The sequence below is a fragment of the Macaca fascicularis genome, chromosome 16, assembly GCF_037993035.2.
Source record: "Macaca fascicularis isolate 582-1 chromosome 16, T2T-MFA8v1.1".
Classification (NCBI taxonomy): Eukaryota; Metazoa; Chordata; class Mammalia; order Primates; family Cercopithecidae; genus Macaca; species Macaca fascicularis.
This window is the reverse complement of record NC_088390.1, coordinates 79,415,527-79,436,276: the sequence shown is the minus strand read 5'-3', so window position 1 is coordinate 79,436,276 and position 20,750 is coordinate 79,415,527. Positions and strand designations below refer to the sequence as shown.

At 44.9% G+C, this 20,750-nt stretch overlaps 1 protein-coding gene across 34 annotated transcripts in view; it reads left to right on the top strand.

Moving 5' to 3' along the window:
• The window catches only part of SLC39A11 (solute carrier family 39 member 11), a 564,073-nt gene that overhangs the window by 105,180 nt on the left and 438,143 nt on the right, over positions 1-20,750 (top strand). For 29 of the 34 annotated variants that reach the window (XR_012426088.1, XM_074020277.1, XM_015438787.3 and 26 more), the window contains 2 exons: positions 1,346-1,464; positions 5,926-5,964. Coding sequence is in view for 33 of the 34 variants with exons in the window: in XM_074020277.1 (XP_073876378.1) it covers positions 1,357-1,464; positions 5,926-5,964 (147 nt within the window). In the remaining variant the exon portion in view is untranslated. The remainder of the gene's footprint in view (positions 1-1,345; positions 1,465-5,925; positions 5,965-20,750) is intronic. The other 5 variants (XM_065531931.1, XM_074020281.1, XM_074020279.1 and 2 more) reach the window with 1 other exon arrangement.

Genomic DNA, 20,750 nt, shown 5'->3' with positions numbered 1-20,750 from the left:
GGCTGCTGGCTCCTCACAGAGCACTGGGGACTGGCAGGGCTGAGCCCACTGTGGTCGTGTCCAGCCAGCCCTCTGGGTGCTGGCCGACCATCAGGGAGATGAATGAGGCTTTGAGATGAGGCCCTGAGCCCAGCGTTTGTGTACCGGAACACAGGGCTTTTCAACAAATAGGTTTCTCTGCCTTGTAACTTTCCACAGGGAGAGATCTGATTGTCATGTCAGATCCAGAATTTTAAGTATGTTGAAGTCTGGAGGAGGTTCTCTGGACTGAAATGAGAGGGAGTGGTACTTCCCTTTCTTCCTTGGTGGGCGGTGGTGTAACCAGCTTTAGCAGCAGGGTGCTGAGTTGACCAGGGGACATTCCATTCCTGGGTCCGTTTGCTTGTCCTGTGCAGGTAAGCTGGCCCTTTTCCATCCAGCACATATTTTTCAGGGGTTACAAAGCCCTATTTTGCAGGGTGGCCAAATATGTAAAAGCACCATCCCCGTCCTCAAGCAACTAAGGCTGTAAAAGATGGAGGCAAAGCCACGCTGAGAAAGGACCAAAGCTGCATGCTGGGACAGGGCTGGGGAAGGCCAGAAAAGCCTTCGTTGTGAAGTTGGGCATTAGGTGGGCTGCAGAGGATGCTCCGGGTTCGGATGGCTGGAAATGTGCAAGGAAGGTATTCCAGGAGGGAACTGAATGAACAGGCACTCGGAGGCAGGATTGTCTGGGGCTTGTGGAAGGTGCCGTAAATAATCCAGTTGAGCTGGAGTTTGGTGCTCATGCAGGCATGATGGAGAATGGGATTGGAGAGTTGGGGGTGGGGAGAATCAAAGGTTGGTTGGTGGAGTTTACCCTTTGGCTGGGCAGGTGCACCATTGCAGGTATGACGGGGATTTAGATTGGAAGCGTGTTGACATCACCTGCACTAGTCACCTGTCTTTGGAGGAGGCTGGGCGCAGATGGTGGGCAAGCGATGGTAGAAGAGGCAGATTGTGTGGGGGAGGCTGCATCAGACCCTCCTATGCCCCCTTCCCCTGGAACAAACCACATTCTTTGTGCTTCTTTTTGAAACTACCTCTCAATGTTGCAGCCTTTTTATGGGTTCCCCTGGCATCTCCCCGGCGTCTCCCCATGCCTTCTTTCAGATTAAGACGATTTCCAATTCCTGAGGGACCTGGATAGAGAAGCCTGACCTGTGTGCTGGGTGGCTGAGGGACACTGGGATGGTGTGGTGGAAGGGTGCATACTGTCAAGCCGGAGGGAGGCCAGCTCCCGCACAGGGGGTTAGGACGTGTCAGAATGTGCGCCTGTCACTGAAAGGGACCACCGGCGGCTGACGCTCTCGCTCCTCTTGCACAGCTGTATCCAGCATGCTCCAAGGCCACAGCTCTGTGTTCCAGGCCTTGCTGGGGACCTTCTTCACCTGGGGGATGACGGCAGCTGGGGCAGCTCTCGTGTTCGTATTCTCTAGTGGACAGGTGAGTTGCCTTGCTTCGGTTCTGAATGTTGGTGGGGAGCCCCTTGGTAAAGGGGCACCATCCCAGTAGGTTTGTAGACTTTTTCAGTGCCTCTGGCCACACTCCCAGGCATTGTGTGCTGGGGTTTGTTCGCTGTCTTCTTATTTTCTCGCCTTCTCCCTGCCAGGCTGGGAGAACAGATGGCTGCTTGCTGTAGATGCCTTCATGTACCATCATCTCCCCTCCTGACCCTCGACAGCCTGAGTTGAAGGGAATGGGAAGTGAGAAAAGCCCAGTTACTGAGGCTTCGTTAGTCCGCTGCCTCATTTCTACCTGCCATGTGATTTCTTTTTTCTTTTTCTTTTTTTTGAGACAGAATCTTGCTCTGTTGCCCAGCCTGGAGTGCAGTGGCAGGATCTCAGCTCTCTGCAACCTCCGCCTCCCAGGTTTAAATGATTCTCCTGCCTCAGCCTCCCGAGTAGCTGGGATTACAGGCATGCGCCACCATGCCCGGCTAATTTTTGTATTTTTAGTAGAGGTGGGATTTCACCACTGGTCTCAAACTCCTGACCTCAGATGATCCGCCCACCTCGGCCTCCCAAAGTGCTGGGATTACAGGCGTGAGCCACAGCGCCTGGCCTGCCATGTAATTTCTTGTAGGCCTGGAGCAAGTGGTACTATGCATGACCAAAGAAGAGCATTAGATTTCAGGTGTAACTGTCCTCCCCTGTGACCTTGAGTTGGGTGGGATTGTTGGAAAGACCTTGGAAGAAGAAGGGGCATCTGTTCCCTTTCTCTTTTAACCCATGTCCAGGTTGTTTCATTTCCTCTTGGGATGAATATAGCCACTCCTCCCACCATCCAGGCCCCCTGCAGACCCTTACCCCTCTCCCCTACATCTTCCGTGTATCCCACTCACAAGCCCCAGTGCCCTCACTCACTGTCATGCCCCCACAACCTATGCATGCCTATATCCCCCACATCTCTCCCTCCTCCCACATCCCCATCCTTACACCCCTTCTACACACTCTACCTATAGTCCCACACACCCATACTTGCACACATATCCATATACCCTCCCCACACCTCTGCACAACCCACACTCACCTCATATGCCTGAAATTGCATTCTCTTCCCCAGCCCAGATCACCCTCAGTCCGGTAGCCCTGGAGCCATCCATGGGTATCTTGATGAATGCACAATGCCTGCATCGTTCACCTGGGTAGCCTGAAACATTGTAGGAATGGCAAATGAATAAGTGACTTAAGATCTAATTCAACATGTTGTGAGGGAGATTTGGAAATGAACACACCTTCAGGAAGTTCGCAAGTCAGGCGCTCTTGTGTTAGAGACCAGTACAGCAGGCCTTGATTTGGACAATAAAATCCCCACCTGCCTTGCCGCACCGCATCGGCCCCGGGAGCTGATGGGTTGGAGATTGGAAATCAGAAAACACACAATCCAAAAACACAGGTTATCTAGAACCTAGGTATATAAGATGCCAAGATGAGTCAAATGCATAGAGACACATTGTAGAATGGTGATTGCCAGGGGCTGCAGGGGAGGGCAGAAGTAAGTTATTATTGAATGAGTACAGAGTTTCAGGGTTATTTTATTTTATTTTTATTTTATTTTTTTTTTGAGACGGAGTCTCGCTCTGTCGCCGAGGCTGGAGTGCAGTGGCGCCATCTTGGCTCACTGCAAGCTCTGCCTCCCGGGTTCACGCCATTCTCCTGCCTCAGCCTCCTGTGTAGCTGGGACTACAGGCGCCCGCCACCACGCCTGGCTAATTTTTTTGTATTTTTTAGTAGAGACAGGGTTTCACTGTGTTAGCCAGGATGGTCTCGATCTCCTGACCTGGTGATCTGCCTGCCTCGGCCTCCCAAAGTGCTGGGATTACAGGCGTGAGCCGCCGCGCCCGGCCTATTTTATTTTTTGACAGAGTCTTGCTCTGCCTCCCAATCTGGAGTACAGTGGCGTGATTTTGGTTCACTTGGTCTCTGCCTTCCAGGTTCAAGTGATTCTCCTGCCTCAGCCTCCTGAGTAGCTGGGATTACAGGCGTGTACCACCATGCCCTGCTAATTTTTTTTGTAGTTTTAGTAAAGATGGGGTTTCACTGGTAACCCTATCTGTCCAGGCTGTTGTTTTTTTTTTTTTTTTGAGTCATAGTCTTGCCCTGTTGCCCTGGCTGGAGTTCAGTGGCATGATCTCAGCTCACTGCAGCCTCCGCCTCCTGGGTTCAAGTGAGCCTCCCATCTCAGCCTCCCAAGTAGCTGTGCCTACAGGTGTGTGGCACCATGCCCAGCTAATTTTTGTATTTTTAGTAGAGACGGGGTTTCAGTTTTGTAAGGTGAAAAGTTCTGTACACCACACGGCTTCTTTCACTTCAAAGAATGTCCTTAGAGCTCATCCATGTTATAGCATGTGCCAGAATTTCTTTCGTTTTTAAGGCTGAAGACTATTCCATTGTATGTACATACCATATTTTGTCTATCCATTCATCTATGGCTAGATAGCAAAAAAAAAAAAACCTTTATTGAAATATGATGCATTTGGAAAAATGCACATTTTATTAGGCTGGTACATTTATTAGGTTTGCACCAACCTAATATAAGTGTGCAGTTTGATGACTTTCCACAAATGCTCGTGAAACTAGAGCCCAGATCAAGAAACAAAACAGTACCAGCTCCTCACCTCACAGCCCCTTCCAATCAGGAGCCTTCAGTCTCCTTTCCGATCCTACCATCCCCAACCTCTACTCCAAGGATCATCTCCTTTCTGATCTCTGGCAGCACGGATATTTTCCCTGTTTCTTTTCTTTTTTTTTTTTTTTTTGAGACGGAGTCTCGCTGTGTCGCCCAGGCTGGAGTGTAGTGGCCGGATCTCAGCTCACTGCAAGCTCCGCCTCCCGGGTTCACGCCATTCTCCTGCCTCAGCCTCCCGAGTAGCTGGGACTACAGGCGCCCGCCACCTCGCCCGGCTAGTTTTTTTGTATTTTTTAGTAGAGACGGGGTTTCACCGTGTTAGCCAGGATGGTCTCGATCTCCTGACCTCGTGATCCACCCGTCTCGGCCTCCCAAAGTGCTGGGATTACAGGCTTGAGCCACCGCGCCCGGCCTATTTTCCCTGTTTCTGTGCTTTAGTTAGATGGAGTAATCATATAGTATGTACTGCATCTGGCTGATTTTACCCTACTTGTTTTCCAGTTTCTTTAATGTCCCTGTGTTTGTAAGATATATGTATATATATAACTGTAGTATGTGTGTTCCCATTGCCATATGGTACCTGTTGTATGAATATATCCTAATTAACATATCCATCCTACTGTTGGTGAGAATTTGGGTAGTTTCTAGTTTTGGGCTCTTACAAATAGCACTGCCGAACATTTTTCTTCATGGGTTTGTTGAATACAAGTGCATTCCTGTTACGGAATTACTCAGGAGTGGCATGCATAGTGTTCACCTCTCATTCGTGCTGCCAAATAGTTTGCCAAAATGGTGGTACCCGTTTGCACCCCATTGTGTGACGGTTTTTTTTTTTTTGAGATGGAGTTTTGCTCTTGTTGCCTAGGCTAGAGTGCAGTGGCATGATCTTGGCTCACTGAAACATCTGCCTCCCGAGTTCAAGCGATTCTCCTGCCTCAGCCTCCCAAGTAGCTGGGATTACGGGCACGCATTACCATGCCTAATTTTTGTATTTTTAATAGAGATGGAGTTTCACCATGTTGGCCACACTGGTCTCAGACTCCTGACCTCAGGTGATCTGTCTGCTTTGGCCTCGCAAAGTGCTGGGATTATAGGCACGAACCCTTGCGCCTAGCCTAATATTTGTAGTTTTAGTAGAGACAGGGTTTCATCATGTTGGTCAGGCTGGTCTTGAACTCCTGACCTCAGGTGATCTGCCTGCCTCGGCCTCGCAAAGTGCTGGGATTATAGGCGTGAACCCCTGCGCTCAGCCTAAGTTTTTGTATTTTTAGTAGAGATGGGGTTTCATCATGTTGGTCAGGCTGGTCTTGAACTCCTGACCTCAGGTGATCTGCCTGCCTCAGCCTCCCAAAGTGCTGGGATTACAGGCGTGAACACTGTGCCCGGCCTGTGTGAGGGTTTTGATTGTTTCACCTGCTCCTCTGCTCGTCACCAACCCTTGTATGACGACTACTTACTAAAGGTTTATACTGGCTACTTACTAAAGGTTTACAAACGTAATTCACAGGGAAAGCTGAGTAAGAGACAACACAAGGGCCAAGGCAAGCCAAGCACCACTTGAAAGAACACTTCTGATTGGCTATGGGGTGGATGGAAAGTTAACCAAAAGCTTTCCCCCTGGTTCTTGGCCCATTGTATAAACTCAGGAGCTCACGAGCTCAGGAGTGGGCCAGTCTTTATTTGTGTGGCTCTTTTGGGCCTTATGGTTTCTTCTTGTCCCAGGAAACATCATCTTATTGACTCTTGGAAACTGAAACATCTTGTTTTGATTTTCAGAGGCGGATCTTAGATGGAAGTCTTGGCTTTGCTGCAGGGGTAAGTAGCATGTAGTAGGAGAAATGGAAATTGAGGCATACTGATTCTGACATTTGTCTGCCAAGGGTTGTCTTCAGTCCCTCCCCTTGCGACCTAGATGCATCTCTGTGTTCCTCAGGCACTAACGCCTCCCTCTAATCACCTGCCATATTTATCTCCCAGCTTATCAAATGCCCGTTTCTCTTTAGACAGCAAATGAGGTTTATTTGACAGCTGCCTCAGGACTAGGAAAACAAGATCATATTTGGTAAGGGCCTAGCACAGGCCTAGACTAATACATAGTTGGCTCTAACTAAATATACGTTTTTCCTCCCCTTCTCCCTTAAAGGATCTTTTTTATAGGCTTTTTTTTTTTTTTTTTTTTTGAGACAGTTTTACCCTGTCACCCAGGCTATAGTACAGTGGCACAATCGTGGTTCACTGCAGCTTCAACCTCTCTGGGCTCAGGTGATCCTCCCAACTCAGCCTCCTGAGTAGCTGGGACCGCAGGCATGTGCCACCATGCCTGGCTGAGTTTTTGAGTTTTTGCAGAGATAGGGTTTCACCACGTTGCCCAGGCTGGTCTTGAACTCCTGGGCTCAAGTGATCCACCTGCCTAGGGCTCCAAAAGTGTTGGGATTACAGGTTTGAGTTATGGAACCCAGAATATTATAGACATTGTTAAATATGTAAAAATTGTGGATAGAAGCCTGTGATGCATCCCTGATACCCATCTTCCAACTGCGATCATTATTGACATTTTGCTAATCTCAATTCACCTGTCCTCCCCCAACCTTCTTGGGAGGTTAGAATATTTTGTAAAAGCAAATCCCAGACATCATGTAATTCCACCTGTAAATTCAACACACATGTCTAACTGAATGACTTTTTAAAAATAAACATAATCACATGGCCATTATACCTACCAAATTAATAATTCCTTTTTGTGATCTAACATCCAGTCCATATTCAGATTTTCTCCATCTTTCTAAAGGTGTCATCTAATATTGTTTTGTTATAATTGGGGTCCAAACAAGGTTTTTACATTGCATTTGTTTGTTATATCTTTTAAGTCTCTTTAATTTTTTAACAGTTCGTTTTTTTTTTTTTTTTTTTTTTTGTCATGCTAGTAATTTGTTGGAGAAACTGGGTCATTTGTCTCTAGAATGTTGGCTGATTACTTCCTTGTGGTGCTGTCTAACTTGTTCCTCAGTCCCCTGTATTTCCTGTAAGCTGGGAGTTAGACCTGGAGTCTTGATTAGTTCAGATTCCATTTTTAAGGCATGAAGATGTCATAGTGCTGTGTATTGCAGATGTATCACCCATATCAAAAGGCATGTGATATGTGGGTTTCCCTTTTAGTCGATCAGGGTTTGGTTTCTTTCCTCAGTTTTTATAGCCCTGCGATCTGGAAAAACTAGCCTGGAGGTGGAGCCTGCCAGAGGCCATCTGAGTCAGTAGCTGTTAGACTGGAGCCATTGTTCTGTCAAAAACGCCATCCTTTCCGAGCCACACACAGATGCACAGAGAGTGTTGAGAAAATTAGTTTCTAGGTCCTCAGCTTCCATGTGTTCTCTTCCCTATAACTGCTGTGCCTAAGAATGCCGGGGAAGCCAGCCCTCCTTTCCTTCCTTCCTTGGCACAGCTTCCCTTTTCCACCTTACGCAAGAAAGATGCTCTTGCCTTATGACCTTGTCTCTGGGTGGCATGGTCTTCAGGCAGACATGGAGGTCCCCTTGGAATGTTGGTGCTGGCGTGGAGAAAGTGAAGGGCCCTATCTCTAATCACTGGGAACAAGTCCATTTTTTTTGTTTGTTTGTTTTTGAGGTGGCATCTCCCTCTGTTGTCCAGGCTGGAGTACAGTGGCTGGATCTTGGCTCACTGCAACCTCCGCCTCTCAAGTTCAAGCAATTCTTCTGCTGCAGGCTCCCAAGTAACTGGGATTACAGGTGTGCGCCACTGCGCCTGGCTAATTTTTTTTGTATTTTTAGTAGAGATGGGGTTTTGCCATGTTGGCCAGGCTGGTCTTGAACTCCTGACCTTAGGTGGTCTACCTGACTCAGCCTCCCAAAGTGCTGGGATTACAGGTGTGAGCCACCATGCCTGGCCCACAATTCCTTTAGCAGTTCTGATGCTGTCCTGTCCTTTGAAGGTGGAGCTAATCAAATTGTCTGCAGAGAGGTCCTTGAAAGTAATTTTCCATGATGGACTACCCTGGGATTTTGGGCCTGAAACTTGAAAAGAGTACAAAGAACAGAATGCCAGTATTATAACACAATATCTCTTTTTTTCCCCATCCTCTCATTTATATGAACACATTTTCTCTTTGCTTATGTTATGAAAAAGAAAAAACAAAAAAGCAAAAAACCAAATAAAAATAAAAATAAAATTGATGAACTCTCTTATTCTAGTAATGACTACTTAATAACTATCCTCATATAGATGAATGAATTGAAAAAACAAGAATAAAGCCCCATTCACTAACATATACATTTCAAATAACATTTTGCTTTGTAATGTTTAATAATTATAAAATGGTTTATTATATATTTATTCTTATGAATCTGTTTCCTATCACTAATAGTTATCATTATTACATCCAGGAAATTGTTATTTAAGCATTTAGAGCCCTAGGCTCAGAGGAAAATTTAAAAAATTAAATTAAAATGTAAATATTTATTTATTTGTGCCTTTTTTAAAAAAAATTTCAGTAGGTTTTGGGGGAAACAGGTGAAGTTTGGTTAAAAGGATAAGTTCTTTAGTGGTAATTTCTGAGATTTTTGTGCACCCAAGCAATGTACACTGTACCTAATAGGTAGTCTTTTATTGCTCACCCCCACCCTCTGACCCTTTCCACCAGTCCCCAAAGTCCGTTGTATCATTCTTATGCCTAGCTTAGCTCCTGCTTATGAGTGAAGACATGCGATGTTTGGTTTTCCATTCCTGAGTTACTTCATGTAGAATAATGGTCTCCAATTCCATCCAGATTGCTGCGAATACCATTATTTCATTCCTTTTTATGGCTGAGTAGTAGTCCATGATATATATATATATAGATCGGGCCATGTATATAAGATACATATATACACACATATATATACACATACATACATACACATATATATATATATATATATCACATTTTCTTTATCCACTCCTTGATTGGTGGGCCTTTGGGCTGGTTCCATATTTTTGCAGTTGTAAATTGTGTTGCTCTAAACATGTGTGTACAAGTATCTTTTTCGTATAATGACTTCTTTTCCTCTGAGTAGATACCTAGTAGTGGGATTGCTGGATCCAATGGTAGATCTATTTTTAGTTCTTTAAGGAACTTCCATACTGTTTTCCATAGTGGTTGTGTTAGTTTATATTCCCACTAGCTGTGTAAAAATGTTCCCTTTTCACCACATCCATGCCAACATCTATTATTTTTTGATTTTTTGATGATGGCCATTCTTGCAAGAGTCAGGTGGCGTTGCATTGTGGTTTTGATTTGCGTTTCCCTGATCATTAGTGATGTTGAGCGTTTTATCTTATGTTTGTTGGCTATTTGTATATTTTCATTTGAGAATTGTCCATTCATGTCCTTAGCCCACTTGTTGATGGAATTGTTTGTTTTTTTCTTGCTGATTTGTTTGAGTTCCTTGTAGATTCTGGGTATTGGTCCTTTGTCAGATGTATGGATTGCAGAGGTTTTCTCACACTCTGTGGGTTGCCTGTTTGCTGATTATTTCTTTTGCTGTGAAGAAGCTTTTTATTATTTATTTATTTATTTTATTATTTTTTGAGATGGAGCCTCACTCTGTCACCCAGGCTGGAGGGTGGTGGCGCGATCTCAGCTCACTGCATTCTCTGTCACAAAGGTTCAAACGATTCTCCTGCATCAGCCTCCCATGTAGCTGGGATTATAGATGCCCACCACCATGCCTGGCTAATTTTTGTATTTTCAGTAGAGATGGAGTTTCACCATGTTGGCCAGTCTGGTTTTGAACTCTGGACCTCAAATGATCTGCCTGCCTCAGCCTCCCAAGGTGCTGGGACCACAGGCGTGAGCCACTGTGCCTGGCCTACAGAAGCTTTTTAGTTTATAAGTCTTATCTATTTATCACTGTTTTTTTTGCATTTGCTTTTGGGTTCTTGGTCATGAAATCTTTGCCTAAGTCAATGCCTAGAAGGGTTTTTCCAACGTTATCTTCCAGAATTTTTATGGTTTCAAATCTTACATTTAAGTCTTTGATCTATCTTAAGTTGATTTTTGTATAAGGTGAAAGATGAAGATCCAGTTTCATTCTTCTATATGTGGCTTTCCAATTATCCCAGCACCATTTGTTAAATAGGATGTCCTTTCTCCACTTTCTGTTTTTATTTGCTTTGTAGAAGATCAGTTGGCTGTAAGTATTTGCCTTTATTTCTGGGTTCTCTATTCTGTTCCATTGGTCTACATGCCTTTTTATAGCAGTACCATGCTGTTTTGGTGACTGTAGTCTTAAAGTATAGTTTCAAGTTGGGTAGTGTGATGCCTCCAGATTTGTTCTGTTTGCTTAGTCTTGCTTTGGCAATGTGGGCTCTTTTTTTGGTTCCATATGAATTTTAGGATGATTTTTTCTAGTTCTGTGAAGAACGATGGTGGTATTTTGATGGGAATTGCATTGAATTTGTAGATTGCTTTTGGCAATGTAGTCATTTTTACAATATTGATTCTACCCATCCGTGTGCATGGGAGGTGTTTCCATGTGTTTGTGTCATTTATAACTTCTTTCGGCAGTCCTTGTAGAGGTCTGTCACCTCCTTGATTAGGTATATTCCTAAGTAGTAGTAGTATTATTTTGCAGCTATTGTAAAAGGGGTTGAGTTTTTGCTTTGATTCTCAGCTTTATTGCTGTTGGTGTAAAGCAGAGCTACTGATATGTATACATTAATTTTGTATCCTGAAACTTTGCTGAATTTATGTATCAGTTCTAGAAGCTTTTTGGATGAGTCTTCAGGGTTTTCTAGGTATACGATTGTATCGTTGGCAAACAGTGATGTTTGACTTCCTCTTTACCGATTTGGATGCCCTTTCTTTCTTTCTCTTGTCTGATTGCTGTGGCTGGGACTTCTAGTACTACGTTGAATAGAAGTGGTGAAAGTGGGCATCCTTGTCTTGTTCCAGTTCTCAGGGGGAATGCTTTCAACTTTTCTCCTTTCAGTATAATGTTGGTTGTGGGTTTGTCCTGGATGACATTTATTACCTTAAGATATGTCCCTTCTTTGCTGGTTTTACTGAGGGTTTTAATCTAAAATGTATGCAGATATTTATATGGCAGGGAAGTGTGATAAAGAAATCAATAATATGGCTGGGTGCGGTGGCTCATGCCTGTAATCCTAGCACTTTGGGAGGCCGAGGTGGGTGGATCACCTGAGGTCAGAAGTTTGAGACCAGTGTGACCAACATAGTGAAACCCCATCTCTACTAAAAATACAAAATTAGCTGGGCATGGTGGCGCATGCCTCTAATCCCAGCTACTTGGGAAGCTGAGGCAGGAGAATTGCTTGAACCGGGGAGGCGGAGGTTGCAGTGAGCCGAGACTGCACCCTTGCACTCCAGCCTGGGCAATAGAGAGACTCTATCTCAAAAAAAAAAAAAAAATCAATAATAGATTTTCTAGTATAAATATAAGTTGCTTTAGGATATATTCTGTGGTGAAATAGAATTGAAATACAAGTCAAGCAGAAAAAGCAATGATGTAAATTTTTTGGCTTTTGAAAAAGAGTTAGCTTATGGTACATTTGTGTGTGTGTGTGTGTGTGTAAAATGTAACATGAAAACAAAAGTGCATCAAACAAAGAAGCATAGGCTTGTTTATGTATTCTGTTTTTAAGTGGATAATGATGGGAATAATTCCCATCATGGGGAATTATTTAGGTCTCTATTTAGGTCCTGCAGGATTCACTTAAAAGACTGATGAGATAGGCTGGGCTGGTGGCTCACACCTGTAATCCCATCACTTTGGGAGGCTGAGGCGAGTGGTCAGGAGCTTCAGACCAGCCTGGCCAACATGGCAAATCCCTGTCTCTACTAAAAAAAGACAAAAAACAAAAATTAGCCAGGCATGGTGGTGGGCACCTGTAATCCCAGCTACTCGGGAGGCTGAAGCAGGAGAATCGCTTGAACCCGGGAGGTGGAGGTTGCCGTAAGCCGAGATCGCGCCATTGCACTGCAGCCTAGGCAACAGAGTGAGACTCCGTCTCAAAAAAAAAAAAAGACGAATGAAACAGTTTTATTTAAACAAATCTATCTACCTACCTATCTACCTACCTCCCTACTTACCTAACTACCCGTCTGCCTACCTGTCTGTCTGTCTGTCTATATCTGATCTATCTGCATATTTCTATGCCTAAGATGGTATCTTCTGCAACTCCTTAAACTGGAGACAAAAACATTTTAAATGTCAACTTACAAATGAGTGATGGGGCACTTAGTTTTTCAGAACTCTTTTTTTTTTTTTCCCGAGATGGAGTCTTGCTTGCTCTGTTACCCAGGCTGGAGTGCAATGGCGTGGTCTCGGCTCACTGCAACCTCCGCTTCCTGGGTTGAAGTGATTCTACTGCTTCAGCCTTCCAAGTAGCTGGGATTACAGGTGCATGCCACCACAGCCGGCTAATTTTTGTATTTTTAGTAGAGATGGGGTTTCCCCATGTTTGCCAGGCTGGTCTTGAACCCCTGACCTTGTGATTTGCCCACGTTGGCCTCCCAAAATGCTGGGATTACGGGCTTGAGTGAGCCACCGTTCCTGGCTGTTTTTCAAAATTCTTATGGGGGTACAGTGAAACAAAGTTTGAAGAACTGTGTTTTTTGCTGTCTTCAGCTATTAATCAGGCATTTTGGAATCTTGTTCTAGGTTACTCTTTTAGATCAGAAGCTATTGTAAGATTCACATAGCAAAAGGCAAAAACTAAAATAAAACAAAAAAGGAAACAAACCAAAAAAACCAGATAGGGTGTACGAAGTTTTCAGGACATGAAGAATGAATTTGGGAGCGTGAAAACGTGAACACTTAAGATGTAATTTCCTTAAAAAGAAATCACAAGGCCAGTGTATTATCACGAATGAGGAGCTCAGATAGTTGTACTTCTGACTTTTAAAGTAGTCAGTAGAAAGAAAGATACTCTAAAGATTATGTGTCTGTATTTATCAGAAAGAAATTATTTACTTTTCTAAAATTGTCCTTGAGCCAGACGCGGTATCTCACGCCTATAATCCCAGCACTTTGAGAGGCAGAGGAAGGCAGATCACTTAGTTTGAAAAATGAAGTGCCCCATCACTCATTTGTAAGTTGACATTTAAAATGTTTTTGTCTCCAGTTTAAGTAGTTGCAGAAGATACCATTTTAGGCATAGAAATATGCAGATAGATCAGATATAGATAGACAGACAGACAGGTAGGTAGACGGGTAGTTAGGTAAGTAGGGAGGTAGGTAGATAGGTAGGTAGATAGATTTGTTTAAATAAAACTGTTTCATTAGTCTTTTTTTTTTTTTTTTTGAGATGGAGTCTCACTCTGTTGCCTAGGCTGCAGTGCAATGGTGCGATCTCGGCTCACTGCAACCTCCACCTCCCGGGTTCAAGCTCGGGAGTTTGAGACCAGTCTGGACAACATGGAGAAACCCTGTCTCTATCAAAAAAACAAAACAAAACAAAACCAAAAATTAGCCAGACATGGTGGCATGCGCCTATAATCTCAGCTAGTTGAGAGGCTAAGGCAGGAGAATCCCTTGAGCCTGGGAGGGGGAGGCTGCAGTGAGCCAAGATCGTGCCATTGCACTCCAGCGTGGACAACAGGAGTGAAATTCAGTCCCAAAACAGCAACAACAAACATTGTCCTTGAATATGAGGTAGTTGCACAAAGAAACTCCTGGTGGGTTCCCAGAGGCATAGGGAAATGTCAGAACATCATGCGGGAGACAGTTGGGACTCAAACCCAGGGGATTTTAACAACTCAAAGTGGATTCTCATACATGTTTCCCTGAACTAGGGAAAGGCAGTATAGCCCGGGTGGCCTGGGCAGTCACAGTGGCTTGCGCTTATCGTGGAATAAATTATATTTAATAAGGCCAACTCATTGGCTGGGGCAGTGGCTCTTAACTGACGGCCATGTTGCCCTCCAGGTGGCATTTAGCACATTTGCCACGTTGGTATCTAGTGGGTAGAGGCCAGGGATGCTACTTAACATCCTGCGACACACAGGACATGATGCATCACAGCCACAAACGACTCTCCAACCCCAAGTGCCAGTCACGCCAAGGCTGAGAAACCCGGGTCTAGAGAATTTGTTGTATCATCTCTAGTCAGAGAATAGAATGTGGAAGAATTCAGATGTAATAAAAAAAGGAAGAAAGTCCCCTCGCCTCTTCCCCTTCCTTCTCATAGGTCACTACTGTCAATCCTGAGTCTGTATCCTTGGAGAAATTGTATTATGCACACATAGTGTCAGGTCAGTGAAATGTGCCGTAGTGCATAATACCATAAAGGCTTTGCTCCCTCAACCCAGTTCTGAGATGCTTTGAATATGTGTCTTGAAAAAGACAAAACTGGCTACAAGACAGTTGACCGGGGTCCCGTTGTACCTTGCACAGATGTCTACACAGCACTGTAGCATGGTGTTACAGTTGGTTTGTATACATTTATGTGTGTGTTGTGCGTACATTGCAATACATCTGTGATATAATGCTGCAGTGACATATTTATACTATATATATATAATTGTTCACCAAAATAGGTGTTTCTATAAGAGATTCCAGGAACAAAGGACAAGTGTATTTTAAATACGCTTAGCAAAAATCTATTTTGCAGGTTGTTTTTTCTCATTAGCAGGGCCCTGGAAGTGTTAATCATTTCTTCTTAATGTCTCATCTTGGAATTTATTTGCCTGTTTTTCTCCTGACTCCTTCAATTACTCTCCAAGTCTCTAGTAATCATTGTCTTTCTCTCATCAGTACCTGTGTCTAGCCTTGATTTTTTTTTTTTTTTTTTTTTTTGCCTGAGGCATGAACTTAATAGGGAGAATGGTTACCATTAAAAACGTCATTATTCCCTCTCAGGATCCTAGAGTGATACAACTTCAAGGCTGGAAAAGATTTTAGGTGATTAGAATACCTAATATTTATTGAGTCCTTACTGTGTACAAGGTGTTCTGCTAAACACTCTACCTAGATCATCTAATTTAATTTTATAATAATGACTCTTTGAGGTATATACCAGTTACTATTATTCCTCCCCACTTTACAGGATCAGTGAGTTTAAATAAATTGTTCAGTATCACATGGTGAGCAGATCTGGGATTTTTTTTTTTTTTTTCTACCTAGCCAGGCTAGAGTACAGTGGCGTGATCTCAGCTGCATGCAACCTCCGCCTCCCGGGCTCAAGTGATTCTTCTGCCTTAGCCTCCCGAGTAGCTGGGATTAAATGCGTCCACCACCATGCCTGGCTAATTTTTTATATTTTTAGTAGAGACAGGGTTTCACCATATTGGCCAGGCTGGTCTCGAACTCCTGACCTCGTGATCCACCCACCTTGGCCTCCCAAAGTGCTGGGATTATAGGCGTGAGCCACCGTGCCCGGCCATGCTACAATTTAAGTCAATTTCTTTCCATCCAGCTCTCTTTGGAAATGGAGAACAGCTGGTCACTATCATGCCTCCAGACTCAAAGGCCATCACTGGAGAGCATCATTAACTTCCAACAGTGAGCCAGTTATTTGGAAAAAACATTATTCAACACTTGCTGCACAGAAGCGGACTTGGCCAAAGCCTCCTTAATAAAATCATGTCTTTTATGAGAAACCTGCTCCCTATGGGATAAAATCATAGATATTAAATTGCCTTTTCATGCCTAGAAGTAAGTTTCTTGATTGGTAGACTGTCTTTTTCTTCTGCAGCTTCATGATCCTATTATTCCATATGAGTGCTTCTTCCTTGATAGAACAGGCATTGATGTAGAGATTCCTAGTTGGTTCAAGCCTTGCCAAAGAGACACAGCAGATCCACAGCAAAGAAAATTAAAATGGTGATCCCCGATGTTTCAGCCACTCCAAATTCATCCAGATGTCTTTTGGGACAATGACTGCCTTCTCATTCACATGAAAATGATATTCAACTGCATACTTAATTTTACCAATGAATCATATCCCTAAGTAGGTGAACTAAAATCTAACTGAAACACTTCACAATTACCTTACAATGAAAAGATGTTTGCTAACCTGTGCTGCAATTCATCCCTTTAAATATGCAGAAACAACGTGCTCTTCATGAACCTTCCGTTCCAATGTCCTCATTTCTCAGCAGAGTCAACTGAGGTCCAGGAAGACCAATGAGCTTGCCCAAGGTCACTCTGCCAAACACTGGCAGCCCCTGACACCTTATCTGGGTTTCATCCTACCTCTGCCATTATCTAGCAATTTTCAATTCTAAATAAGACATTTACTCTCCCCAGACTTGTTTCTTGTCTGTAAACAAAGGCAGCTGGACCAGACATCAGCTCAGAGGCACTGTGGTGTAAGAGTGGAAGTTCTACAGTCAGACTATGGGTTCACATCCTGGATCTGAGGCCGGGCACAGTGGCTCACGCCTATAATCCCAGCACTTTGAGAGGCCAAGGTGGGTGGATCACCTGAGGTCAGGAGTTCGAGACCAGCCTGGCCAACATGGCAAAACTCCGTCTCTACTAAAAATACAAACATTAGCTGGGCGTGGTGGTAGGTACCTGTAATCACAGCTACTAGGGAGGCTAAGGCAGAAGAATCACTTGAGCCCGGGAGGCGGAGGTTACAGTGAGCCGAGATTGCACCACTGCACTCTAGCCTGGGTGACAGAGCAAGACTCTGTCTTGGGGCGGTGGGCGTGGAGGGTAATAATTGTAGCATGAAGTCAGGGATATTTCAGCGAGGGCCCTGGAAAGGTTTATTCTAGAGTAAATATGATTGAGGGAAAGTCCAGGGGAGGGAGCAGTCATTGAATTGGGTCTTTGGAAATGCTAGCTTTTATACTGTTGACTCTATAGATCCTGGATTGATAAATTAATAATTACTGTTACCTTTTTTTTTTTTTTTTTTTTTTTTGCATCTTACTGCCTGAGAGGTAGGGAAGCCTGATATGTTTTCTTGGAGATTTTTTATGGAATTGGGATGTGAGGTGTCTTGGACCACACTGAGATTGGCTGGGCCACAACCAAAGCAGCACAAGACCATCTGCAAGGAATGGGCTCATGGGCTCTGAGGAGGCTCCTGCAAAGATCGTTGCTGTCACTCTGAGCTGTGGTTTTCAGGAGGCTGGGAGAAATGAAAGACCCTGAGATGACCTCCCTGGGATGGTGACCTCCAGGGATAAAGGAGAGAGCCAAAGAGTGCTTGGACCAAGAGCAGATCCATCCCCAGCATCACTCAGGCCTGACTTCCTAGGCCTGATCTTGGAAGTTTTGGGACAGTTGTCTAGAGTGCAACTCCTCTCTTAAATTTGCTTTTTAAGGGTTTAGGGAGTTGGGGAGCCCCAGGGCCTCCAAGGTTCTATTCTTTGCAGGTTTGCTTGTTCTGCACTGGTATACAATAACAAGGGAGGTGACTTTTGTCTATCTTAGGGCTATGGCTGCATTTTGGGTGGGCACTCAACAAAGAGGTGAGATGGTGTAATAGGGTTGGTTTGGTAGGACCTTGAGCTACCTGCCCCACACGCCCCATTTGACAAGCCCAGTGTGGCCTGGTGCCTGAAGAGGACATGGGGGAGGGTCCCTCTCTAACCATTATTCACAGCGTGGTTGCCGGGTCCATGGCACAGGTGCTATGGGCACCCACTGCCTGCTGACGTGTTGCTTCCTGCATAGCAATGCTACAAGACACTGGCACTCCACACTCTCATAATCGGGGCATTGGGACCCTTAGGTTTTATGTGATGAGGAGTTGGCATTTTATTTTGTTTTATTTTTGGGGTGGAGTCCCACTCTGTCACCCAGGCTGGAGTGCAGTGGCACAATCTTGGCTCACTGCAACCTCCGCCTCCTGGGTTCAAGAGATTCTTGTGCCTTGGCCTCCCGAGTAGCTGGGCTTACAGGCGCCTGCCACCACATCCAGCTAATTTTTGTATTTTTAGTAGAGATGGAGTTTCACCATGTTGACCAGGCTGGTCTTGAATTCCTGACCACAAGTGATCCTCCCACCTCAGCCTCCCAAAGTGCTGGGATTACAGGCATGCGCCCAGCCAGCATTTTATTTTTAAAGACCTCTGATGGTCAGTTTCCAATGAGAAAACCGCTGTGCATTGGCAAAGGTGAACATTCTCAAACCACGTGAGGCACGGGCAGGAGGCCCTGAACATATTTTGAGAGACAAGCCTGACTGTTGGCCTGGCACTCCCAGCCCCCAAACACTAATGGTTTTTGTGGGCTTGAGGCTCCCTGACTCCCGATTCCGCTGGGAGGAAGACGAAGTCTTGCTTCAAGAAGAGGGGGTGGCACAAAGTGGGGAAGGAAGGAAGAAGAAAGGGAAGCAAAACACTCAGGAAGGAGACAGATGATGATTATTATTTTTGTATTTTTTCTCTTCAGTTTCATGCTTCAGATTTCCAATGTCATTATCCACAGTGTGGGGGAGGAAGTGATACACATCACCTTCTCTGTGCCGTGATGGGAAGTAACAGCTTTTGTCTTGACGCATGAGCCCACGTGTATGCTGTTGTCCTATTGAGCATCTGGGTTGGTGTGGCCCTGAGGCCTGCTCGGAGCCCTGCAAACAGTCCCTGTCTGTCCCCATCCCCTTCCCCTTTCCTCCCACGTTCATACTCTGACTGCGTGAGTGAGTGGCTGGCACCCCTGCCTCCCCTCCTACCCTTCTGCTTTTCCCTGCAGGCCTGGGCCTCTGTATTGATAGGTCCACAGCGTTCTCCCTGGGAAGATCTTCCGCTTTGTTTGGGGGCATCCTTCCCTGTTCCTATGAAGGAGATGGCGGGAGTGACTATATGTGAGTGATGGGCAGAAGGACCTAGAGATTCAGTTTAAATAGTCAGGGGTAAGTGATCTGAAGTTGCAGTAACTCTTGTTAGTTTCTCTATAGGAACAGGTAGATGTTTAATAGATATTCCTTTAGGGCAATCGGCTCATTTTTTATTCATTCATTCTTTTGTTTGTTTAGCATTTATTGAGAACTTGCTCTATTGCAGTCACTGTACCGAGTGCCAGGGGTTTGAAGAAGTGATGGGAGATGGCTTCTGTGTGTAAGGAAGTTGTGTTTTAGTGGAGAGACAGGCAAAGTACACGGGTGCCTTAAATTCAGCCTGCTGCCTGTTTTTGTAAATAAAGATTTGTTGGAACACAGCCATGCCTATTTGCGGAAATATTGCATGTAATTGCTTTTGGACTACAATGGTAGAGTTGAATAGCTTCTACAGGACTCTGTGGCCCTAAAGCCTAAAATATGTACCATCTGGCCCTGTAGAGAAGAAGTTTGCTGGCCCCTGGTGCAGTGTTTATGACACGGTTTTCTGAGGTCTGGTGGCAGTGAACTGCCTGAGCAAGAACCATCAGGACCACTGTGCTGGAAGAATGCTCCCTGGAATGTCTGGTGTTCCCAACTGGGTGCCAGGGGGTCACAACGTCACCACTTTGTGGTGGACCCTCCCAAACAAGGCTTGCTCTTCATTTAGGAGCTCAGTGCTGCAGCAACTCTTCCTTTGCTCAACCTTTGCCTTCAAAGAATCTTCAGGGGCTGGCTTTGTGAGTGAAGCATGGTGAGTTATCTGGGCCCTTTTGCTCCATTCTTCTTGTCACAAAGGAAACTGTTTCAAGACAGATGGCCAAGCCAGAAGTGTGCCATTTGAGATTGTGAGGGAAAGCTAGCTCAAGCAACACTCAAATTTGCAACGGTCACTATCACCTGTAGTCTAGCAGAGTCAGCTAACTTGGCCTCATGTCCTTGGTGGTTCACTTCCAAGGAGTTCTCTGGGTTTGGGGAAGTTCTCTTCATTCCGTTGCATTGGTTCTCCACCCTGGCTGCACGTTAGAATCACCTCGAGAGTTTTAAAAAACCCCAATGCCCTGAACATACCCTGGATTAACTACCACAGAATATCTGAGGTTGGGGGATGGAGGGACCCTAGGATAAGGCACCAGTAATTTTTGGAGCTCCCCAGGTGTATTAGTTCATTTTCGTGCTGCAGATAAAGACATACAGAAGACTGGGCAATTTACAAAAGAGGTTTAATGGACTTACAGTTCCACGTGCCTGGGAGTGGCCTCACAATCATGGCGGAAGGTGAAAGGCACATCTGACATGGCAGCAGACAAGAGAAGAGAGCTTGTGTAGGGAAACTCTCCTTTATAAAATCATAAGATCTCATGAGACTTATTCACTATCATGAGAAGAGCATGGGAAAGGCCTGCCCCCATGATTTAATTACCTCCCACCGGGTCCCTCCTACAACACATGGGAATTGTGGGAGCTACAGTCCAAGATGAGGTTTGGGTGGGGACACAGCCAAACCATATCACCAGGTGACTGTGACATGCAGCCAACACTGGGAACCCCTGTTCTAATTGGGACTGTGATTTAATGAAGGATGACCTGGTGTTTGGAAAAAGCAGACTCCCTTCAAAGGTTCCATGTAACTTTGAGGCTAAGAATTCAACTGAGCTAATGCTTAGGGTTCAGGTCACAGTCAGAAGAGCTCTGGACATAAAGGATGGGGCCCTGGAGCTTGGATGACAGAAGCCTGGGAGGAGGCTGTCACCTCTGGTGTGTAGCTGCAGCCCTGTCTATAGAAGGCTCATACTTGTCATTAGTCTTGG